Source organism: Saccostrea cucullata, unplaced genomic scaffold (assembly GCF_032062105.1).
Source record: "Saccostrea cucullata isolate Sc308-1 unplaced genomic scaffold, CSIRO_AGI_Scuc_v1 ctg212, whole genome shotgun sequence".
Taxonomy (NCBI): domain Eukaryota; kingdom Metazoa; phylum Mollusca; class Bivalvia; order Ostreida; family Ostreidae; genus Saccostrea; species Saccostrea cuccullata.
This window is the reverse complement of record NW_026928197.1, coordinates 274,680-301,233: the sequence shown is the minus strand read 5'-3', so window position 1 is coordinate 301,233 and position 26,554 is coordinate 274,680. Positions and strand designations below refer to the sequence as shown.

At 30.7% G+C, this 26,554-nt stretch overlaps 4 protein-coding genes across 4 annotated transcripts; all 4 read right to left on the bottom strand.

Moving 5' to 3' along the window:
- Positions 1-3,322: 3,322 nt before the first annotated feature.
- LOC134276737 (octopressin receptor-like) lies at positions 3,323-4,759 on the bottom strand. Its single transcript, XM_062759010.1, has one exon. It carries the CDS (start codon positions 4,746-4,748, stop codon positions 3,498-3,500), a length of 1,251 nt encoding a protein of 416 aa, XP_062614994.1. The 5' UTR covers positions 4,749-4,759; the 3' UTR covers positions 3,323-3,497.
- A 5,145-nt stretch (positions 4,760-9,904) lies between these two features.
- On the bottom strand, positions 9,905-11,167 carry LOC134276739 (cholecystokinin receptor type A-like). The gene has a single exon (XM_062759013.1). The coding sequence runs from the start codon at positions 11,138-11,140 to the stop codon at positions 9,905-9,907; it is 1,236 nt and encodes a 411-aa protein (XP_062614997.1). The 5' UTR covers positions 11,141-11,167.
- A 4,405-nt stretch (positions 11,168-15,572) lies between these two features.
- Positions 15,573-16,879, bottom strand: LOC134276736 (bombesin receptor subtype-3-like). Its single transcript, XM_062759009.1, is given in 2 exon segments — positions 15,573-16,401; positions 16,403-16,879. Coding segments are annotated over 2 exon segments (990 nt in total). The 5' UTR covers positions 16,838-16,879; the 3' UTR covers positions 15,573-15,846.
- A 4,380-nt stretch (positions 16,880-21,259) lies between these two features.
- LOC134276735 (galanin receptor type 3-like) lies at positions 21,260-22,558 on the bottom strand. Its single transcript, XM_062759008.1, has one exon. The coding sequence runs from the start codon at positions 22,518-22,520 to the stop codon at positions 21,534-21,536; it is 987 nt and encodes a 328-aa protein (XP_062614992.1). The 5' UTR covers positions 22,521-22,558; the 3' UTR covers positions 21,260-21,533.
- Positions 22,559-26,554: the final 3,996 nt, after the last annotated feature.

Genomic DNA, 26,554 nt, shown 5'->3' with positions numbered 1-26,554 from the left:
TATTGACAAATATTTCTACAGGCAATTTAAACAAAGAGGACAAGTTCCTTATATAATAATATAGAATGCTTTTTATTTTTTCAGATTGTTTTTTTTTTTCAAAATAAAACAGTTTAAAAAGTCTTGTGACAAAACAATTCTTTTATTTACTCTGATCCTATCTACAAATGTTAAACAATATCTTGACCTCTGTTGCAAATTTGCTGTCTAAGAATGCATAAATGAAAGGATTTGCGATATTGTTTATGATGTACATTCGAGAAACAAACAAAACACCAACTCTTGTAGAATCTGTAAATTCCTCCCAGAACTTTGGATTCCTGGCTTCTAATAGCAAAATGATAACCTTTGGAATATAACAGATGAAGAAAATGACGGTTATAAGCATAACCATTAGAGTAAACTTATTAACAACTGCCCGGTTTCGTTTTTGCTTTTCCTGTGTTGCATTCTGATGATTTGCAGTCTGTTCATTTGTCGCTCTTTTATTACTACATTTCTTTGCCGTCCTTTGTATTTTCGCATTAAAATGGTTACCGGATAATTCTGTGCTATCCATCTTATCTGAATAGGTTTTAATTTCACAATGGTGATCACCTTGGCTCGAAATTGGATTCAGCAACTTAAAGATACCGATTGAATTTTTTACCTCTACAGAATTTTCCGTTTTATGTATGGTCCTATTTTTGTTAAAATGTAACATAATAGTATACCCTATATTGGAATACAGGATAATAAGTGAAATGATTATAGTGATCGTTGCAATAAGAAGGAAGCCATTGAAAATTAAGGACAGCGTTTTATTGGCAGTTTTTGCCGTGCTGCATTGACATCTTACAATCCCTTCCTCTGTGTTTGGGAAAGATACCGATCCATTGAAATAAAGCATTGGTGAAGATAATATTATCCCAACTGTTGAAGTTAAATTGAAAACTGTTTCCATTTCAGTGTCATTTGTTTTCCGAATGGTTTACAGACCTTGCGATATCTGTGCACAGCAATGATCAAAAGAAATAACACTGAAGTGAAAGTAAAACACGGCACAAGAAACTTCAAACTTTTACATGCAAAATTATTTTAAAACATTGAGAGAAATTCCAAAAGAAGAATTAATAACACTAGAGCATAGGTCCACACAAGCAAGGAACGGAATAAAATATCTCTCTTCCTTGTCACCTTTCATCAATAAACCGTAGACAAGAATAACTGTGGAGTTACCTAACAGTCCTACGATGAGATAAAGAGATAATACCACACTATCAAACATCAAACCTTCAGCCAGTTCACTGTTCCAAATCTCCAATTTCTCCAAACTAGACGTGTCATTATCCATCTCTTTTGTTCAGTTTCTTAGAACTGTTTTCTGTTTAAAAAGTTATTTTACTTTGTTTTTAATTCAGTAACTACGTACTTTTAAACGGAACGTCACGTTATACATTTACCTCAGTGATAAAGTGAATTACTCTTAACAAGTGTTTAAATTGAAGCTGAGTATATAAAATCAAAGGCAGAAAACTTCCTTTTCATTAATATTTTACTTTGTTACCTTATCTTAAGTTTTAGTTTTATATATTGAACGTGAACGAACAAAAAGAAATTATCTACTACAATGTCATCTTTTTCTCAAGAAACCACGGGTTCAATTTCAGCAAAACTTTGCACAAAGCTCGAGTATTCTTGGATCAGGGTGTTTTTGATACTTTGTACAAAATACCCGTGAACTCTGTTTTAACTAATTTCATTAAAAAAAAGTACACTAGGTTTAGAATTATGTCACTATAATGTCGATAATCAAGGGTCTCTGTAAGAAAAAAAGGGAATTTTTATCCGCAAAAAATAAAAATGAATAAATAAATAAAATAAATAAAAAAGAAACGTATCCTATAAATTGGTCATACTGCATTTCTGTATTCGTGTTCATGCCATCTATATGACAGTTGTTATTAAATGCAATGTAACTTTTGTTATTTTATTATATAGATCTGATATATGGAAACCTTTAGAAGAATTCATTTTTTTTTTCAAATATGGTCAGTGTCATATAAAGATGTCAAAGATAAACTGTAGTGATTTCATTCACTGGATATCTTTTAAATCGCCAAAATATTATAACTTGTTTTAGATTTACTAATTTAGACAATTTTAATCTAGGTTTCATTTAATTTATTCCGTTTATTTTGCGTAAAAGTAGAATTTAACAATTTCTGTCAAAAGACGTAAAGTGGAGAATATTAACATATAACTTTTCAATAATGTTCTATCTTTACATTCTATTTTTTCAAAATAAACCAAAGTTAGTAGCAAAAAGTTGTCTTTATTAAGATCATCAATTTTTTTTTTTAAAATATATCAATTTGTATTTTAATATAATGCTTATTATCAGATCTAATATTTGATACCATAATCTTCTTACAAGGGGCTGATAAGCCATATTTAAACTTAGACGTCAAAAATATATGATTGAATTTCTTTCAAATTACGTATAAAGAGATATTGGTATCCTAGAACAAATAAGAAAGTTTCGGTGAAGTTGAATTTAAGGGAAATTTGACCTTCCTCTGTATTTATTGAAGCCTAGAATATTTTGATAATTTAGGCAATTTATTTGTTTTTAGTGTTCCAGTGCAACTACAATGTATGTCGAACTTTGATTTTAAGATTTAGTCATGAATATGCTAAAAACAAACAAACAAACAATGTGAACATTAATAATCAGTCTGAAATATTATCAAATTTTCTATCACTTCCTGAACATGTCGTTTTAAGTAATACATTTTTTTGTAAATGTAAGAAGCTTCCTTAATTTATTGTTATAAAAATTACCTAAGGCCATTTAAAAATAATGTGTTTTTTCCTTCTTCACACTGAGGATTAAAAAAGTATCAGTGTGCAGTCAGTGAAATCCCTCAACCTGCCCCACAAAAACTTTCAATATGTATGCTTAATTAAGGTGATCAATTTAAATTAAAGGTATTGATAAAATTGAAATAATGTCATTCAATTTTTTTTTTGGTTTGAAAATTGTAAATTTTCTTTATAATTTTACATGAATTAAAATTATTTCAAATCTAATTTAAAAATTGTTGATAGTTAAATTAATGTTTTTCGTTCACCGTTTTATCTGAAAAAAAAACACACACACACAAAGGAATTAAATATTTTTATTGGCAGGTAATGAGAAGAAGCTGTCTTGCAAAGTAAGGCTACGTAATTACAATGGAGTATTAAATTGTATTATTTTTCCTTTATTAAAATAATGATCAATTGCAAATCATGAACTAAGGCTTTTTACAAATGTAAAACATTAAACATAACACTGGAGTTTAATTGTACAATCATATATGTAGCAGCTTATTATTGAAAACAAGGTTAGACTCAATATAGATATAATCTATTAATTATTGATAAATATCTTTAAACAGTTATCAATATCTGAAATATTCTTTTCCATTAATAAGTAATAGTGAAAAAATTATATTCATTAATAAATCTGTACATTATTTTCTTATACAAACTTTAAACAACTTCTTAATTTCTTTGGCAAACTTCTTGTCAAGGAATGCATATATAAATGGATTTGTGATATTGTTTATGATGTACATTCTGTACACAAACAAAACGCCAGTTCTTGTAGAATCTGAAAGTTCCTCCCAGAATTTCGGATTGCTGGCTTCGAACATGATAATAATGACTTTAGGAATATAACAGATGAGGAATATGGCTGTTATGAGCATGAACATCAGGGTAAATTTGTACACCACTATCCGATTGTGTTTTCCCTTTCGACGTCGTCCTCTTGTCTTACAGCGGTTATCGTTACCTTGAGCTGTTGTTCTCGTATCACAGTCTTTCTTTGTTGTCTGTACAGATGTATGGGGAGAATACATACTGGATAACACAGCGTTGTCCGTTTCCGCAGAACAGTAACCGGATAGATCCGTGTTGTCCGTCTGAATGGTATAGTTTTTGTCCTTCTCGTCGCAAAGTGGATCTTCGTGGCTCGAGATTCTTTTCCGAGACTTATCGACATCGGTCGAATTTTCCATCTCTGGATGAATTTTATTTCCGTTAATAGTTTTGGTGTTTCTGAAATGTATCAGAATTGTGTATCCTATTTTTGAATACATAATAACTAGTGAAAGAATAATTGCAACTGTCGCAATGACCAAGAGGCCCCCAAAAATCAAAGACAATGTTTTATTGGCAGATTTTGACCTGCTGCATCTCAAACCAACGATTCCTTTTTCGGTGTTTGGAAAGGACACTACTCCGTGAAAATAAATCATAGGTAAAGAAAATATTAGAGACGTTATCAAACTCAAGCACATTGCAAATTGTTTCCACCTTAACGTCATCTGCTTTCCAAATGGTTTGCAGACTTTGAGATATCTGTGCACAGCAATGATTAACAGAAATAAAATAGAGCTAAAAGTAAAAAGCGGTCCAAGGAATTGCATCGTTTTACATGCAAAATTGTTTTCAAACGTCGCCTGCATCATATTGTTAGCAATTCCGGAAGAAGCGCAAACGAGACAAGCACATAGATCCACAGCGGCAAGGAACGGAATAAAATACCGCTCTTCTTTGTCGCTTTTCATGATAAAGCTGTAGATAATGATAACAGTAGAATTTCCCAAAAGCCCTACTATTATAAACAGAGACAATATCACAGTATTCGAAATTAACCTATCTGCTAGCTCTCTATTCCAAACTTCCAATTTCTCCGGGATATATGTTACGTTATCCATTAATGCTTTCGTATTTTGGATCACTGTAGTCTCTTTGAATTCTTCAAATTAATGTGTTTCGATTAAAACTGTATAACTTTTCCTATAGACCACATTAAACCGCTTTGAAAAAATAAAACTTGAAATACATTGTCCGATAATATATTCGGAGTTACTTCGAATAATGAAAGACATAAAATCTTCCCTTTTCATTTACTTATTACTGCATCAATTCATCAAACATACAAAAACTTCCTTTTTGTTTATCTTTTACATTGTCTATTTATCAGGCGCAAAAAATGCTTCCTTTATTTTATATTTCTAACTTCCAGCTTTATTTTCTAGTTTGTCCATTTATTTAACCATCAGAATCATATCAGTTAGAGATTTTCTTATGTACAATTAACTTGAAATCAAGAACCCCGTACTCTACTGTAATTTACGCAAGAAGGAACAAAGTGTGAAAACCTCCTTATGAGACAAAATATTGTTTTTAAGTGATAACATAATTATATAAAGAATCTAAACGTAAATCTAATTATGAAGGTATAATGTAAGTCAAAGTATAGAAACCTTCATAGTTTTGAATTAATCAAAATCCAATTTTATGCTGCATTTCATGTTTGTATTTTCATTGTCCCTTGGTTGCTAAACTTTAATTCTCTCTGGATGACAATTACTCAGATGGCCAAGCTATTCCTGTACACTTGTACACTTTGAATAGTTTATCACATTTTCAAATAAACGAGAAACAGAATTCTTTTGGTATCTGATTTCGAAATGCACGTTAATTTTCAATTTGAGTGAATCGTGGTAAATAAGCATATTTTTAAAGCAATTAAATATTAATAAAACGAACAGTGCAATAGCACACAAAAGTCCACTGAGACAATACAAATTACGAGGAGAGCGAACACAGACCTCTGAAACCAACAGAGACAGGATCAAGAACAACGGGAGAGCGAACACAGACCTCTGAAACCAAGAGAGACAGGATCAAGAACAACGGGAGAGCGAACACAGACCTCTGAAACCAACAGAGACAGGATCAAGAACAATAGGAGAGCGAACACAGACCTCTGAAACCAACAGAGACAGGATCAAGAACAACGGGAGAGCGAAAACAGACCTCTGAAACCACCAGAAACAGGATCAAGAACAACGGGAGAGCGAACACAGACCTCTGACACCAAGAGAGGCAGGATCAAGAACAACGAGAGAGCGAGTGTCCCCTGTCGACCGGTCATGCGATCCTTGTATTCGGATAAACATGGAAAACCGTAACCGTAAACAACGGGAGAGCGAACACAGACCTCTGACACCAAGAGAGGCAGGATCAAGAACAACGGGAGAGCGAGAATCCCCTGTCGACCGGTCATGCGATCCTTGTATTCGGATAAACATGGAAAACCGTAATCAGTATGGAAATAAGTGTCTCTCTTAAGACAATGAGGACATTGTGGATGTGACCGGTTGGCAGGGGATGCTCATGACACCTAATGCTACCTTTTGAATGTGTGAGTCTGTTCTGCTCCAGATGTGTATTGCATAATTGCACTTTGAGCTTGAATAGTGTTTATTATTTCCATATTTCAACAAAATTGAAATAAAAATTGTAAAAATATTTCGTAATCAATTCTTCTCTTTTTCCCTTATTGACAAATATTTCTAGACAAATTAAGCAAAACTGACTATTCAAAAACATTTCACAAAGTCTTGTGGCAAAACAAATCTTTCTTTTTACTTGCTCTAGTATTTAACTACGCTTACCTACAAATGTTAAACAACTTCTTGATTGATTTCTGTTGTTCTTTTTGTCCAGGAATGCATAAATAAACGGATTTGCGATAATCAATGATGAATATTCTATAAACAAACAGAACACCAATTCTTCTAGATTCTGAAAGTTCCTCCAGAATTTTGAATTCCTGGCTTCTAATAGCAAAAGAATAACCTTTTGAATATAACAGATGAAGAAAATGACTGTTATAGGTATAAACATTAAGGCTAATTTATTTACAACTGCCTGATATCGTTTTTGCTTTTCCTCTGTTGCACATCCTTGATGATAATTTGCAGTCTCTTCAAATGTCGACCTTTTATTAGACCTCTTTGTATTTCTTGGGGATACACGTACCAAAATAGAATGGTTATCAGATAATTCTGTGGTATCAATCTTAACTGAATAGGTATTACTCTCACTATTTTGATCACCTTGGCTCGAAAGTGGTGTCTGCAACTTATATATGCCGATTGAATTTTCTTTCTTAATGGAATTCTTCTTCTGGCCTTTGTTTTGTTGAAAAATAACATGAAAGTACACCTCTACCGAATACAGGATAATTAATGAAATTATGATTGTGATTGTTGCAATAAGGAGGAATATTCCAAAAATTTAGAGAGCGTTTTATTGGCAGTTTTTCACGGGCTGCATCCCACAATTCCTTCTTCTGTGTTTGGAAAGGACTCTGATCCGTGAAAATTAAAGCATAGGTAAAGATAATATTATCCCTATTATTGAAGCGAAACACATTGAAAACTGTTTTTATTTCAGTGTCATTTGTTTTCCGAATGGTTTACAGACCTTGTGATATCTGTGCACAGCAATGATCAAAAGAAATAACACTGAAGTAAAAGTAAAACACGGCACAAGAAACTTCAAACTTTTACATGCAAAATTATTTTCAAATCTTGCAGGTAACACATTGAGAGAAATTCCAAAAGAAGAATTAATAACAGTAGAGCATAGATCCACAGCAGCAAGGAACGGAATAAAATATCTCTCTTCCTTGTCACCTTTCATCAATAAACCGTAGACAAGAATAACTGTGGAGTTGCCTAACAGTCCTACGATGAGATAAAGAGACAATACCACACCATCAAACATCAAACCTTCAGCCAGCTCTCTGTTCCAAATCTCCAATTTCTCCAAACTCGACGTGTCATTATCCATCTCTTTTGCTTAGTTTCTTAGCCCTGCTCTCTGTTTAAAAGTTATTTTACTTGGTTTTAAATTCAGTAACTACGTACTTTTAAAGGGAATGTCAAGTTATACATTTACCTCAGTGATAAAGTGAATTACTCTTAACTAGTGTTTAAATTGAAGCTTAGTATATAAAATCAAAGGCAGAAAACTTCCTTTTCATTAGTATTTTACTTTGTTAGCTTATCTTAAGTTTTAGTTTTTTCATTAAATTGAACGAACAAAAGGAAGTTATCTACTGAAATTTCATCTTTTTCTCCAGAAACCACGGGTTCAATTTCCGCAAAACTTTGCACAAAGCTCAAGTATTCTTGGATTAAGTGTTTTCAATACTTTGTACAAAATACCTACGAACTCTGTTTTAACTAATTTCATAAAAAATACACTAGGTTAAGAATTATGTCACTATATTGTCGATAATCTAAGGTCTCTGTAAGAAAAAAAGTGATCAATTATTATCCGCAAAAAATGAAAATGAATGAATAAATAAAATAAACAAAAAGGAAACGTATCCTATAAATTGGTCATACTGCATTTCTGTATTTATGTTCAGGCCATCTACACGCCATGTGACCTCTGTTATTTAATGCAATGTAACTTTTGGTTCATTTATTATACAGGTCTGATATAAGGAAGCCTTTAGAAGAATTCATTTTTTCCCAAGTATGGTCAGTTTCATATAAAGAGGTCAAAGGTAAACTGTAGTGATTTCATCTGAATATTCACTGAATATCTTTTAAATCGCCAAAATATTATAGCTTGGTTTAATTTTACTAATTTGGACAATTTTAATCTAGGTTTCATTTCATTTATTCCGTTTATTTTGTGTAAAAGTAGAATTTAACATTTTCTGTCAAAAGACATAAAGTGGAGAATATTAACATATAACTTTTCAATAATGTTCTATTTTTACATTCTATTTTTTCAAAATAAACCAAAATCAATATATTTATTTAAAGTAAGTAACAAAAAGTTGTCTTTATCAACATCATCAAACAATTATTTTTCAATATGTCAATTTGTAATTTGATATAATGCTTATTATCAGATCTAATATTTGATACCACAATCTTCTTTCAAGGGTCTGATAAGCCATATTTTAAACTTAGACGTCGAAAATATATTATTGAATTTCTTTCAAATTACATATAAAGAGATATTAGTATTCTAGAACATAGATGAAAGTTTCAGTGAAGTTCAATTTGAGGGGAATTTTCAACTTCCTCTGTATTCATTGAAGCCTATGATATTTTGATAATTTAGGCAATTCATTTTGTTTTTTTTAGGGTTCCAGTGCAACTACAGTGTATGTTAAACTTTGATTTTAAGATTTAGTCATGAATATGCTAAAAAAACAATGTGAACATTAATAATCAGTCTGAAGTCTCATCAAATTTTTCTATCACTTCCTGAATATGTCGTTTTAAGTAATACATTTTTTTGTAAATGTAAGAAGCTTCCTTAATTTATTATTTAAAATTACCTTAGGTTATTTAAAAATAATGTGTTTTTCCTTCTTCCGACTGAGGATAAAAAGTATCAGTGTTTCAGGTTAGTGGAATCCCCTACCCTACCCCACGAAATCTTTCAATATGTACATGTATGCTTAATTCCCGTGATCAATTTAAAATAAAGGTATTGATAGAATTACATAATGTAAGATAATGTCGTTCAATTTTTTTTAGTTGGAAAAATGTAAATTTTCTTTATGATTTGACATGAAGTTTCATTTTATTTTCACGTATTTCAAATTATTTCAAATCTAATTAAAAAAAAGTGTTCACAGTTCATCTGAAAAACACACACACACACACAAAAGAATTAACTATTTTTATTAGCAGATACAATGCACATGAGTTAAACATGTAGCTGTCTTGAGAAGTTAGGCTACTTAATTACAATGGAATATTAAATTGATTAAATTGTATTATTTTTTCCTCTATTCAAATCGTGATCAGTTACAAATCATGAACTAAGGTCTTTTTTCAAATGTAAAACATTTAACATAAAACTGGATTTTAATTGTACAATCATTATAGCAGCAGCTTACTATAGAAAACAAGGTTAGACATAATATAGATATAATCTATTTAGAATTATTGATAAATATCTCTAAACAGTTATCAACATCTGAAATATTTTTTTCGTTAATATGTAATAGTAAACAAATTATCTTCATTAATAAATCTGTACATTATCTTTTTAAACAAATTTTAAACAACTTCTTAATTTCTTTTGCAAACTTCTTGTCTAGGAATGCATAGATAAATGGATTGGTGATATTGTTTATGATGTACATTCTGTACACAAACAAAACGCCAGTTCTTGAAGAATCTGAAAGTTCTTCCCAGAATTTCGGATTGCTGGCTTCGAACATGATAATTATGACTTTAGGAATATAACAGATGAGGAATATGACGGTTATGAGCATAAACATTAGGGTAAATTTGTATACAACTATCCGATTGTGATTTCCCTTACGATGTCGTCTTCTTGTCCTAGGGCGGTTGTCGTTACCTTGAGCTGTTGTTCCCGTATCTGTCTGTACAGATATATGGGGAGAATGCATACCGGATAATCCTGCGTTGTCAGTTTCTGCAGAACAGTAACCGGATAGATCCGTGTTGTCTGTCTGAATGGAATAATTTTTGTCCTCTTCGTCGCTAAGTGGATCTTCGTGGCTCGAGATTCTTTTTCGAGACTTATCGACATCGGTCGAATTTTCCATCTCTAGATGACATTTATTTTCGTTGATGGCTTTGGTGTTTATGAAATGTATCAGAATAGTGTATCCTATTTTTGAATACATAATAACTAGTGAAAGAATAATTGCAACTGTCGCAATGACTAACAAGCCCCCAAAAATCAAAGACAATGTTTTATTGGCAGATTTTGACCTGCTGCATCTCAAACCAACGACTCCTTTTTCGGTATTTGGAAAGGACACTACTCCGTGAAAATAAATCATAGGTATAGACAATATTAGTGACGTTATCAAACTCAAGCACATTGCAAATTGTTTCCACCTTAACGTCATCTGTTTTCCAAATGGTTTGCAGACTTTGAGATATCTGTGCACAGCAATGATCAACAGAAATAAAATAGAGCTAAAAGTAAAAAGCGGTACAAGGAATTGCAGAGCTTTACATGCAAAAATGTTTTCAAACGTCGCTTGCATCATATTATTAGCAATTCCGGAAGAAGCGCAAACGAGACAAGCACATAGATCCACAGCGGCAAGGAACGGAATAAAATACCGCTCTTCTTTGTCGCTTTTCATGATAAAGCTGTAGATAATGATAACAGTAGAATTTCCCAAAAGCCCTACTATTATAAACAGAGACAATATCACAGTATTCGAAATTAATCTATCTGCTAGCTCTCTATTCCAAACTTCCAATTTTTCCGGCACATACGTTACGTTATCCATTAATGCTTTTGTATATTGGACCACTGCAGTCTCTTTGAATTCTACAAATTCTTTTATGGGCGTTTATCAAAACTGTATACCTTTTCCTATAGAGACACATTAAACCGCTTTGAAATAAATAAATGTTGAAATGCATTGCCCAATAATATATTCAGAGCTACTTTGAATAATAAAAGATATAAAATCTTCCCTTTTCATTCACTTATTACTGTACCAATTCATCAAACTTACAAAGATTTCCTACTTGTATACCTTTTACAACATCTATTTATCAGGCGCAGAAAAAAAATGCTTCCTTTATTTTATATTTCTAAATTTCAGCATTATTTTCTAGTTTGTCCATTTATTAAGCCTTTCTTTAATACTATATGTGAACTTAAAAAAGCGGGCTTAATATTTTAGCGACTTTGGTGCAGATGATGATACGCAGAATTACAATTACAAGATTATGAATATAGTGTCCATGTACAGACAATTAACAATCAGAATACAAATTACAATATCGAAATCTTATTGTGCTCAAATAATTATGCGACAGCTGGTGATGTAATTTTCTACATTATGCTTAAATGTTCGCAGAGATTGAGAGAGTCTTATGTGTTGGGAAGTTCATTCCATAGATGTGAATACTGAAAAGAGGTCTTGAATAAGTTTGTACGAAATTTCGGCAATCTTAGATCATAATCCTTTTCAGATCGCAGGTTATAAGAAGTTGAAGAATACTAGTAGTGCTCAAAAGTCGATTGAAACAATACAAATTACGAGGAGAGCGAACACAGACCTCTGAAACCAACAGAAACAGGATCAGGAACAATGGAAGAGCAAGTACATTAACATGTATTCCCTGTCGACCGGTCATACCATCTTTGTATTCGCCGGATAAAAGGGGGAAACCGTAATCAGGTCAGTATGGAAATAAGTGTCTTATAATTTATATAAAAGATTTAAATTCAAAAATGACAAAGTCATTATTTCAACCAGAGATTCTCTTGTATCCTCAACTTTAATTTGAAAGTAATAATTGTATATTGCTACATAACTTAAATTGACAACAGAAAATGTATTCATTACGTTCTTTATGAAGTTTAGTTGTCGGCAGGGGATGCTCATTCCTCCATGACACCTGATCCCACCTCTGATGTTTTGGAGGTCCGTGTTTGCTCTGCTCCCGATTTGTATTGTTATTAGACTTTTGATCTTGGATACTGTTTATTATCTCTATATTTCAACAAAATTGAAAAAACAGTTGTAAAAATATTTCGTAATTAAATCCATTCTCTTTTTTATATTCATTTTTATTTAACTAGAATTATCGTGTCAGTGTTGTTGATATTAATATATGTGTATGATTTATTTCAGGGGGCCGACTGGGGTTTTATTGTGTGAAATCAACAATAGCGAAACTCATTATCTTAATACCATATATAACTTACATTGACATCAGTGTACATGCCAAGTTTGGGGAAAATCTACCGTCCAGGTATTTTTGAGATATTGCTCAAAATACAGGTACATTTACTATAGAATTATAAAGGAAAAAGCCAATTTTTAGCATTTTAATGCAAATTACACAAATACTACAATAGACGTTTTGTTCAAACTATAATATTTGATGAATAATACTATATTATACAATATATGTAAGAAACACAAAATTCTACCGTCTTGTTACCAGAGGGGGCAACTCAAAATGCCAAATATAAACGAATTTTCCCGTTTTTATAGAGTACTACAAAATGTGACGGGCACAAAGGATTCATATGAAAATATAATAAAAATAATGGAGATATTCTCAAATTTCTATGTTTTAAATTTCAAGAGCGTATGTTTATTACTTTTTCTTTAATAACATTTTTATTACCCCTTACTTTAAGAGCTTCAGTTTATCATAACGTCAAAAACACACTAATGACTAATGACGTCACCCTACCTATCAATTGCAAAATCGATTAAAAAATCAGTTATATAAAATTGTGATTACATTTTTATACTTTTATTTCTTAATTTTGTTTAATGTTGATAATCAAGCGAAAAAAAAAGTTGCTTTGAAAAAGTAAATACGCTTCATTTTACTATGATGTGCGAAATATTACGCAATGGAAACTACACTCGGCCCCCTTAAATTATGCATCCCTCAAACAATGCAAAAAATTTACATTGTCAAAATTTACACCAAAGCGCACATCACCTAACAGAAAATCAAGGACTACTCCTGGATATTATTGCTCATTGATTCTTTAGAACAAGAATTTATTATAAAAAAAATATTTTTCCTTGTCGCGTCAAAATAATAAATTTATTTACAAATAATAAAAACGCATTTACAGTTCATTATTTATTAATAAGGAAGTTATTAACATAAGAATACTCGTGGAATTTAGGGTTCAAATATTCTATCAAAGATCTGTAAAGTATGCCGAAAAATTGTATTAAACCTTCATGAAAGAATAATTTAAATTGGGAGTTAAAAATCAGAAAATGCAAGTCCTCTTTCAGTTTCGATAAACAAATTAATTACTATTTTAATTATATCAATTGTCATTTTCAGTACCTTTAGCCCAATATCCCATTTTAACAATAGCTGAAATTATTTTAATATAACTATTATAAAACTGATGTTTTATCGTAAAGATATAAAATAATATACATTAATTGTTCAATGTGCATTAAAAACCTTTGAAAGCTCGAATACCCAAGAACTGTGGAGTTTAAAATTACGCATCCCCTTTCATCTATACAAACCATAAAACGATAATGATTTCTATAGATCAGTTTAAAATGAAATTCAAATTTTAAACACAAGCGTTGATACACAATGAGTATGCTAAATGACTACAAAAAGACAGTTGTTTGTATTAAATTCAGGAATTAGTATACAAGTTGATAAATAATTTGTTTTATGACATTCTTTTTTTCAGCATGAACTGTATACAAATTCTTGTAACAATTAAAAAATATGGCATATAAAAAGGTTAAAGGTAAATTATAGTGATTTCATCTACTGATGATGAATTTATTTGCACTGAATATCTTTTAAATCGCCAAAATATTTTAATTTGATTTAATTTTACTAATTTGTACAATTTTAATCTAGGTTTCATTTCAATTATTCCGTTTATTTTGTGTAAAAGTAGAATTTAACATTTTCTGTCAAAAAACTTAAAGTATAGAATATTTACATTTACATTTCATTTATGTTCTATTTTTACATTCTATTTTATCAAAATAAACCGAAATCAATATATTTATTTAAAGTTAGTAAAAAAAAGGTTGTCTTTGTTAAGATCATAAAACAATTTTTTGCAATATATCAATTTCTAATTTAAAGATAATGCATATCATCAGATCTAATATTTGATATCACAATCTTCTTACAAGGGGCTGATAAGCCATATTTTAAACTTAGACGTCAAAAATATATGATTGAATTTCTTTCAAATTAGATATAAAGAGATATAAGTATCCTAGAAAAAATATGAAAGTTTCAGTGAAGTTGAATTTAAGGGGAAATTTTGCCTTCCTCTTGTACAATCTTTATTTATTGAAGCCTAGAATATTTTGATAATTCAGGCAATTCATTTTGTTTTTTAGTGTTCCAGTGCAACTACAATGTATGTTGCACTTTGATTTTAAGATTTAGTCATGGATATGCTACAAAAAACAAACAATGTATATATATGTTCTATCACTTCCTAAGTATGTCGTTTTAAATAAATAATAAATGTAAGAAGATTCCTCAATTTATTATCATAGAAAAAATAAAATAATGTGTCTTTTCCTTCTTCCGACTGAGGTTAAAAAATTAATGTGTGCAGGTCAGTGGGACCTCCCCTCCCCACAAAAACTTTCAATATGTATGCTTAATTCCCATAATCAATTTAAATTAAAGGTATTTATGAAATTAAAATAACCTCGTTCAATTTTTCTAAGGTTCGAAAGATGTAAATTCTCTTTATGAGTTTAGATGAATTTTCATTTTATTTTCACGTATTTCAAATTATTTCAAATCTAATAAAAAAAAAATTGATATAGTTAAATTAATATTTTTCTTTCACTGTTTATCCGACAAAAAGCAAACGAATTAAATATGAATTTTTATTAGCAGTTGCAATGCATTTGAGTTAAACATGAAGCTGTCTTGCGAAGTTAGGCTACTTAATTACAATGGAGAATTAAATTGTATTATTTTTCCTCTATTCAAACCATGATTAGTTACAAATCATGAACTAAGGCCTTCTTTCAAATGTAAAATATTAAACATAACACTGGTGTTTAATTGTACAATGATATATGTAGTAGCATATTATTGAAAACAAGGTTAGACTCCATATAGATATAATCTATTAATTATTGATAAGTATCTCTAAACAATTATCATCTGAAATATTCTTTTTCGTTAATATGTAATAGTGAATAAATTATCTTCATTAATAAATCTGTACATTATCTTCTTATACAAATTTTAAACAACTTCATAATTTCATTTGCAAACTTTTTGTCTAGGAATGCATAGATAAATGGATTGGTTATATTATTTATTATATACATTCTGTATACAAACAAAACGCCAGTTCTTGTAGAATCTGAAAGTTCCTCCCAGAATTTCGGATTGCTGGCTTCGAACATGATAATAATGACTTTAGGAATATAACAGATGAGGAATATGACGGTTATGAGCATAAACATCAGGGTAAATTTGTATACAACTATCCGATTGTGATTTCCCTTTCGACGTCGTCCTCTTGTCTTAGGGCGGTTGTCGATACCTTCAGCTGTTGTTCCCGTATCACAGACTTTCCTTGTTGTCTGTACAGATATATGGGGAGAATACATACCGGATAATCCCGCGTTGTCCGTTTCGCAGAACAGTAACCGGATAGATCCGTGTTGTCCGTCTGAATGGAATAATTTTTGTCCTCTTCGTCGCTAAGTGGATCTTCGTGGCTCGAGATTCTTTTCCGAGACTTATCGACATCGGTCGAATTTTCCATCTCTAGCTGACTTTTATTTTCGTTAATGGCTTTGGTGGGTCTGAAATGTATCAGAATAGTGTATCCTATTTTCGAATACATAATAACTAGTGAAAGAATAATTGCAACTGTCGCAATGACTAAGAAGCCCCCCAAAATCAAAGACAATGTTTTATTGGCAGATTTTGACCTGCTGCATCTCAAACCAACGATTCCTTTTTCGGTGTTTGGAAAGGACACTACTCCGTGAAAATAAATCAAAGGTAAAGATAATATAAATGCCGTTATTTATCAAACTCAAGCAGATTGCAAATTGTTTCCACTTTAACGTCATCTGTTTTTCGAACGGTTTGCAGACTTTGAGATATCTGTGCACAGCAATGATCAACAGAAATAAAATAGAGCTAAAAGTAAAAAGCGGGACAAGGAATTGCAGAGCTTTACATGCAAAAATGTTTTCAAACGTCGCCTGCATCATATTGTTAGCAATTCCGGAAGAAGCGCAAACGAGACAAGCGCAAAGGTCCACAGCGGCAAGGAACGGAATAAAATACCGCTCTTCTTTGTCGCTTTTCATGATAAAGCTGTAGATAATGATAACAGTAGAATTTCCCAAAAGCCCTACTATTATAAACAGAGACAAAATCACAGTATTCGAAGTTAATCTATCTGCTAGCTCTCTATTCCAAACTTCCAATTTTTCCGGCACATACGTTACGTTATCCATTAATGTTTTTGTATATTGGACCACTGCAGTCTCTTTGAATTCTACAAATTCTTTTATGGGCGTTTATCAAAACTGTATACCTTTTCCTATAGAGACACATTAAACCGCTTTGAAATAAATAAATGTTGAAATGCATTGCCCAATAATATATTCAGAGCTACTTTGAATAATAAAAGATATAAAATCTTCCCTTTTCATTCACTTATTACTGTACCAATTCATCAAACTTACAAAGATTTCCTACTTGTATACCTTTTACAACATCTATTTATCAGGCGCAGAAAAAAAAAGCTTCCTTTATTTTATATTTCTAAATTTCAGCATTATTTTCTAGTTTGTCCATTTATTAAGCCTTTCTTTAATACTATATGTGAACTTAAAAAAGCGGGCTTAATATTTTGTGCAGATGATGATACGCAGAATTACAATTACAAGATTATGAATATAGTGTCCATGTACAGACAATTAACAATCAGAATACAAATTACAATATCGAAATCTTATTGTGCTCAAATAATTATGCGACAGCTGGTGATGTAATTTTCTACATTATGCTTAAATGCCCGCAGAGATTGAGAGAGTCTCATGTATTGGGAAGTTCATTCCATAGATGTGAATACTGAAAAGAGGTCTTGAATAAGTTTGTACGAAATTTCGGCAATCTTAGATCATAATCCTTTTCAGATCGCAGGTTATAAGAAGTTGAAGAATACTAGTAGTGCTCAAAAGTCGATTGAAACAATACAAATTACGAGGAGAGCGAACACAGACCTCTGAAACCAACAGAAACAGGATCAGGAACAATGGAAGAGCAAGTACATTAACATGTATTCCCTGTCGACCGGTCATACCATCTTTGTATTCGCCGGATAAAAGGGGGAAACCGTAATCAGGTCAGTATGGAAATAAGTGTCTTATAATTTATATAAAAGATTTAAATTCAAAAATGACAAAGTCATTATTTCAACCAGAGATTCTCTTGTATCCTCAACTTTAATTTGAAAGTAATAATTGTATATTGCTACATAACTTAAATTGACAACAGAAAATGTATTCATTACGTTCTTTATGAAGTTTAGTTGTCGGCAGGGGATGCTCATTCCTCCATGACACCTGATCCCACCTCTGATGTTTTGGAGGTCCGTGTTTGCTCTGCTCCCGATTTGTATTGTTATTAGACTTTTGATCTTGGATACTGTTTATTATCTCTATATTTCAACAAAATTGAAAAAACAGTTGTAAAAATATTTCGTAATTAAATCCATTCTCTTTTTTATATTCATTTTTATTTAACTAGAATTATCGTGTCAGTGTTGTTGATATTAATATATGTGTATGATTTATTTCAGGGGGCCGACTGGGGTTTTATTGTGTGAAATCAACAATAGCGAAACTCATTATCTTAATACCATATATAACTTACATTGACATCAGTGTACATGCCAAGTTTGGGGAAAATCTACCGTCCAGGTATTTTTGAGATATTGCTCAAAATACAGGTACATTTACTATAGAATTATAAAGGAAAAAGCCAATTTTTAGCATTTTAATGCAAATTACACAAATACTACAATAGACGTTTTGTTCAAACTATAATATTTGATGAATAATACTATATTATACAATATATGTAAGAAACACAAAATTCTACCGTCTTGTTACCAGAGGGGGCAACTCAAAATGCCAAATATAAACGAATTTTCCCGTTTTTATAGAGTACTACAAAATGTGACGGGCACAAAGGATTCATATGAAAATATAATAAAAATAATGGAGATATTCTCAAATTTCTATGTTTTAAATTTCAAGAGCGTATGTTTATTACTTTTTCTTTAATAACATTTTTATTACCCCTTACTTTAAGAGCTTCAGTTTATCATAACGTCAAAAACACACTAATGACTAATGACGTCACCCTACCTATCAATTGCAAAATCGATTAAAAAATCAGTTATATAGAATTGTGATTACATTTTTATACTTTTATTTCTCAATTTTGTTTAATGTTGATAATCAAGCGAAAAAAAAAGTTGCTTTGAAAAAGTAAATACGCTTCATTTTACTATGATGTGCGAAATATTACGCAATGGAAACTACACTCGGCCCCCTTAAATTATGCATCCCTCAAACAATGCAAAAAATTTACATTGTCAAAATTTACACCAAAGCGCACATCACCTAACAGAAAATCAAGGACTACTCCTGGATATTATTGCTCATTGATTCTTTAGAACAAGAATTTATTATAAAAAAAATATTTTTCCTTGTCGCGTCAAAATAATAAATTTATTTACAAATAATAAAAACGCATTTACAGTTCATTATTTATTAATAAGGAAGTTATTAACATAAGAATACTCGTGGAATTTAGGGTTCAAATATTCTATCAAAGATCTGTAAAGTATGCCGAAAAATTGTATTAAACCTTCATGAAAGAATAATTTAAATTGGGAGTTAAAAATCAGAAAATGCAAGTCCTCTTTCAGTTTCGATAAACAAATTAATTACTATTTTAATTATATCAATTGTCATTTTCAGTACCTTTAGCCCAATATCCCATTTTAACAATAGCTGAAATTATTTTAATATAACTATTATAAAACTGATGTTTTATCGTAAAGATATAAAATAATATACATTAATTGTTCAATGTGCATTAAAAACCTTTGAAAGCTCGAATACCCAAGAACTGTGGAGTTTAAAATTACGCATCCCCTTTCATCTATACAAACCATAAAACGATAATGATTTCTATAGATCAGTTTAAAATGAAATTCAAATTTTAAACACAAGCGTTGATACACAATGAGTATGCTAAATGACTACAAAAAGACAGTTGTTTGTATTAAATTCAGGAATTAGTATACAAGTTGATAAATAATTTGTTTTATGACATTCTTTTTTTCAGCATGAACTGTATACAAATTCTTGTAACAATTAAAAAATATGGCATATAAAAAGGTTAAAGGTAAATTATAGTGATTTCATCTACTGATGATGAATTTATTTGCACTGAATATCTTTTAAATCGCCAAAATATTTTAATTTGATTTAATTTTACTAATTTGTACAATTTTAATCTAGGTTTCATTTCAATTATTCCGTTTATTTTGTGTAAAAGTAGAATTTAACATTTTCTGTCAAAAAACTTAAAGTATAGAATATTTACATTTACATTTCATTTATGTTCTATTTTTACATTCTATTTTATCAAAATAAACCGAAATCAATATATTTATTTAAAGTTAGTAAAAAAAAGGTTGTCTTTGTTAAGATCATAAAACAATTTTTTGCAATATATCAATTTCTAATTTAAAGATAATGCATATCATCAGATCTAATATTTGATATCACAATCTTCTTACAAGGGGCTGATAAGCCATATTTTAAACTTAGACGTCAAAAATATATGATTGAATTTCTTTCAAATTAGATATAAAGAGATATAAGTATCCTAGAAAAAATATGAAAGTTTCAGTGAAGTTGAATTTAAGGGGAAATTTTGCCTTCCTCTTGTACAATCTTTATTTATTGAAGCCTAGAATATTTTGATAATTCAGGCAATTCATTTTGTTTTTTAGTGTTCCAGTGCAACTACAATGTATGTTGCACTTTGATTTTAAGATTTAGTCATGGATATGCTACAAAAAACAAACAATGTATATATATGTTCTATCACTTCCTAAGTATGTCGTTTTAAATAAATAATAAATGTAAGAAGATTCCTCAATTTATTATCATAGAAAAAATAAAATAATGTGTCTTTTCCTTCTTCCGACTGAGGTTAAAAAATTAATGTGTGCAGGTCAGTGGGACCTCCCCTCCCCACAAAAACTTTCAATATGTATGCTTAATTCCCATAATCAATTTAAATTAAAGGTATTTATGAAATTAAAATAACCTCGTTCAATTTTTCTAAGGTTCGAAAGATGTAAATTCTCTTTATGAGTTTAGATGAATTTTCATTTTATTTTCACGTATTTCAAATTATTTCAAATCTAATAAAAAAAAAATTGATATAGTTAAATTAATATTTTTCTTTCACTGTTTATCCGACAAAAAGCAAACGAATTAAATATGAATTTTTATTAGCAGTTGCAATGCATTTGAGTTAAACATGAAGCTGTCTTGCGAAGTTAGGCTACTTAATTACAATGGAGAATTAAATTGTATTATTTTTCCTCTATTCAAACCATGATTAGTTACAAATCATGAACTAAGGCCTTCTTTCAAATGTAAAATATTAAACATAACACTGGTGTTTAATTGTACAATGATATATGTAGTAGCATATTATTGAAAACAAGGTTAGACTCCATATAGATATAATCTATTAATTATTGATAAGTATCTCTAAACAATTATCATCTGAAATATTCTTTTTCGTTAATATGTAATAGTGAATAAATTATCTTCATTAATAAATCTGTACATTATCTTCTTATACAAATTTTAAACAACTTCATAATTTCATTTGCAAACTTTTTGTCTAGGAATGCATAGATAAATGGATTGGTTATATTATTTATTATATACATTCTGTATACAAACAAAACGCCAGTTCTTGTAGAATCTGAAAGTTCCTCCCAGAATTTCGGATTGCTGGCTTCGAACATGATAATAATGACTTTAGGAATATAACAGATGAGGAATATGACGGTTATGAGCATAAACATCAGGGTAAATTTGTATACAACTATCCGATTGTGATTTCCCTTTCGACGTCGTCCTCTTGTCTTAGGGCGGTTGTCGATACCTTCAGCTGTTGTTCCCGTATCACAGACTTTCCTTGTTGTCTGTACAGATATATGGGGAGAATACATACCGGATAATCCCGCGTTGTCCGTTTCGCAGAACAGTAACCGGATAGATCCGTGTTGTCCGTCTGAATGGAATAATTTTTGTCCTCTTCGTCGCTAAGTGGATCTTCGTGGCTCGAGATTCTTTTCCGAGACTTATCGACATCGGTCGAATTTTCCATCTCTAGCTGACTTTTATTTTCGTTAATGGCTTTGGTGGGTCTGAAATGTATCAGAATAGTGTATCCTATTTTCGAATACATAATAACTAGTGAAAGAATAATTGCAACTGTCGCAATGACTAAGAAGCCCCCCAAAATCAAAGACAATGTTTTATTGGCAGATTTTGACCTGCTGCATCTCAAACCAATGATTCCTTTTTCGGTATTTGGAAAGGACACTACTCCGTGAAAATAAATCATAGGTAAAGATAATATTAGTGACGTTATCAAACTCAAGCACATTGCAAATTGTTTCCACTTTAACGTCATCTGTTTTCCAAACGGTTTGCAGACTTTGAGATATCTGTGCACAGCTATGATTAACAGAAATAAGATAGAGCTAAAAGTAAAAAGCGGTACAAGGAATTGCAGAGCTTTACATGCAAAAATGTTTTCAAACGTCGCCTGCATCATATTGTTAGCAATTCCGGAAGAAGCGCAAACGAGACAAGCGCAAAGGTCCACAGCGGCAAGGAACGGAATAAAATACCGCTCTTCTTTGTCGCTTTTCATGATAAAGCTGTAGATAATGATAACAGTAGAATTTCCCAAAAGCCCTACTATTGTAAACAGAGACAAAATCACAGTATTCGAAGTTAATCTATCTGCTAGCTCTCTATTCCAAACTTCCAATTTTTCCGGCACATACGTTACGTTATCCATTAATGTTTTTGTATATTGGACCACTGCAGTCTCTTTGAATTCTACAAATTCTTTTATGGGCGTTTATCAAAACTGTATACCTTTTCCTATAGAGACACATTAAACCGCTTTGAAATAAATAAATGTTGAAATGCATTGCCCAATAATATATTCAGAGCTACTTTGAATAATAAAAGATATAAAATCTTCCCTTTTCATTCACTTATTACTGTACCAATTCATCAAACTTACAAAGATTTCCTACTTGTATACCTTTTACAACATCTATTTATCAGGCGCAGAAAAAAAATGCTTCCTTTATTTTATATTTCTAAATTTCAGCATTATTTTCTAGTTTGTCCATTTATTAAGCCTTTCTTTAATACTATATGTGAACTTAAAAAAGCGGGTTTAATATTTTGTGCAGATGATGATACGCAGAATTACAATTACAAGATTATGAATATAGTGTCCATGTACAGACAATTAACAATCAGAATACAAATTACAATATCGAAATCTTATTGTGCTCAAATAATTATGCGACAGCTGGTGATGTAATTTTCTACATTATGCTTAAATGTTCGCAGAGATTGAGAGAGTCTTATGTGTTGGGAAGTTCATTCCATAGATGTGAATACTGAAAAGAGGTCTTGAATAAGTTTGTACGAAATTTCGGCAATCTTAGATCATAATCCTTTTCAGATCGCAGGTTATAAGAAGTTGAAGAATACTAGTAGTGCTCAAAAGTCGATTGAAACAATACAAATTACGAGGAGAGCGAACACAGACCTCTGAAACCAACAGAAACAGGATCAGGAACAATGGAAGAGCAAGAACATGTACATGTATCCCCTGTCGACCGGTCATACCATCTTTGTATTCGCCGGATAAAAGGGGGAAACCGTAATCAGGTCAGAATGGAAATAAGTGTCTTATAATTTATATAAAAGATTTAAATTCAAAAATGACACAAACAAAGTCATTATTTCATCCAGAGATTCTCTTGTATCCTCAACTTTAATTTGAAAGTAATAATTGTATATTGCTACATAACTTAAATTGACAACAGAAAATGTATTCATTACGTTCTTTATGAAGTTTAGTTGTCGGCAGGGGATGCTCATTCCTCCATGACACCTGATCCCACCTCTGATGTTTTGGAGGTCCGTGTTTGCTCTGCTCCCGATTTGTATTGTTATTGGACTTTTGATCTTGAATACTGTTTATTATCTCTATATTTCAACAAAATTGAAAAAAACAGTTGTAAAAATATTTCGTAATTAAATCCATTCTCTTTTTTATATTCATTTTTCTTTAACTAGAATTATCGTGTCAGTGTTGTTGATATTAATATATGTGTATGATTTATTTCAGGGGGCCGACTGGGGTTTTATTGTGTGAAATCAACAATAGCGAAACTCATTATTTTAATACCATATATAACTTACATTGACATCAGTGTACATGCCAAGTTTGGGGAAAATCTACCGTCCAGGTATTTTTGAGATATTGCTCAAAATACAGGTACATTTACTATAGAATTATAAAGGAAAAAGCCAATTTTTAGCATTTTAATGCAAATTACACAAATACTACAATAGACGTTTTGTTCAAACTATAATATTTGATGAATAATACTATATTATACAATATATGTAAGAAACACAAAATTCTACCGTCTTGTTACCAGAGGGGGCAACTCAAAATGCCAAATATAAACGAATTTTCCCGTTTTTATAGAGTACTACAAAATGTGACGGGCACAAAGGATTCATATGAAAATATAATAAAAATAATGGAGATATTCTCAAATTTCTATGTTTTAAATTTTAATAGCGTATGTTTATTACTTTTTCTTTAATAACATTTTTATTACCCCTTACTTTAAGAGCTTCAGTTTATCATAACGTCAAAAACACACTAATGACTAATGACGTCACCCTACCTATCAATTGCAAAATCGATTAAAAAAATCAGTTATATAGAATTGTGATTACATTTCTATACTTTTATTTCTTAATTTTGTTTAATGTTGATGATCAAGCGAAAAAAAAGTTGCTTTGAAAAAGTAAATACGCTTCATTTTTACTATGATGTGCGAAATATTACGCAATGGAAACTACACTCGGCCCCCTTAAATTATGCATCCCTCAAACAATCAAAACAAATTTACATTGTCAAAATTTACACCAAAGCGCACATCACCTAACAGAAAATCAAGGACTACTCCTGGATATTATTGCTCATTGATTCTTTAGAACAAGAATTTATTATAAAAAAGAATATTTCCTTGTCGCGTCAAAATAATAAAATTTATTTACAAATAATAAAAACACATTTACAGTTCATTATTTATTAATAAGGAAGTTATTAACATAAGAATACTCGTGGAATTTAGGGTTCAAATATTCTATTAAAGATCTGGAAAGTATACCAAAAAATGTATTAAACCTTCATGAGAGAATAATTTAAATTGGAAGTTAAAAATCAGAAAATGCAACTCCTCTTTCAGTTTCGATAAACAAATTAATTACTATTTTAATTATATCAATTGTCATTTTCAGTACCTTTAGCCCAATACCCCATTTTAACAATAGCTGAATTTATTTTAATGTCACTATTACAAAACTGATGTTTTATCGTAAAGATATAATATAATATACAGTAATTGTTCAATGTGCATTAAAAACCTTTGAAAGCTCGAATACCCAAGAACTGTGGAGTTTAAAATTACGCATCCCCTTTCATCTATACAAACCATAAAACGATAATGATTTCTATAGATCAGTTTAAAATGAAATTCAAATTGTAAACGCAAGCGTTAATACACAATGAGTATGCTAAATGACTAAAAAAAGACAGTTGTTTGTATTAAATTCAGTAATTATTATACAAGTTGATAAATAATTTGTTTTATGACATTCTTTTTTCTGCATGAACTGTATACAAATTCTTGTAACAATTAATTCTACCCATCTACAGGTTTTAAACAACTTCTTGACTTCTTTTGCAAACTTTTTTGGTCTAACCAACTTTGGATTCTTCGCCTCTGACAGCATAATAATCACCTTTGGGACAAAACAGATGAGAAAATTACAGTTATAAGAATAAAAAACTTGTACAAAACTATCCGGTTTTGTTTCTACTTTCTCAATATATCACTTGACGTATGATAAGTAAAACTCCCTTAGGGTAAAACTATTGTATTTGAACATTATTTTGTCATACTAGACGATGTTTCAGGTGCATAACCACATTCTCTCCCTTTTAATAGAATAGTAACATGATACTTTTGTGCTGTCAGTATTAGGAGAACAGTTTTTATTTTCTTCTTCAGTAATTGAATCATAATGGCTCGATTGTTTTATTGTCAATGGTCGCAGTTTTGATAAAATGCCGAAAAATCGATAAATAAACAAAACACCAATTCTTGTAGAATCTGAAGATCCCTCCCAGAACTTTGGATTCCTGGCCTCTAATAGCAAAAGGATAACCTTTGGAATATAACAGATGAAGAAAATGATGGTTATGAGCATTAACATTAAGGTAACTTTACATACAACTGCCTGGTTTCGTTTTTGCTTTTCCTCTGTTGCAAATACTTTATGATGATTCGCAGTCTCTTCAAATGTCACTCTTTTATTGGAAGACCTTTTTGTATTTCTTGGGGATACACGTGTTTCCGAAACAGAATGGTTATCGGATAATTCAGTGCCATCAGCCTTAATAACTGAATAGGTTTTATTCTCACTATTTTTATCACCTTGAGCCGAAATGCGACTGCAACTTATATATGAATTTTCATCCTTAATTTTTTCTTGTTTAAGGTCATGATTTTGTTTAATTGTAACATAATTTTATACCCTTTACTGGAATACAGGCTAATTAGTAAAATTATTATTGTAACTGTTGCAATAATAAGGAATCCTCCAAAAATTAAGGAGAGTGTTTTATTGGCAGTTTTTAATGGGTTGCATCGCCATCCCACTATTCATTCTTCTGTGTTTGGAAAGGACTCTGATCCATGAAAATAAAGCATAAGATAAAATTAT

Coding starts and splice junctions, on each gene's coding strand:
- LOC134276737 (XM_062759010.1), bottom strand. CDS start 4,748: ATGGATAACGTAACATATATCCCGGAGAAATTGGAAGTTTGGAATAGA.
- LOC134276739 (XM_062759013.1), bottom strand. CDS start 11,140: ATGGATAACGTAACGTATGTGCCGGAAAAATTGGAAGTTTGGAATAGA.
- LOC134276735 (XM_062759008.1), bottom strand. CDS start 22,520: ATGGATAACGTAACGTATGTGCCGGAAAAATTGGAAGTTTGGAATAGA.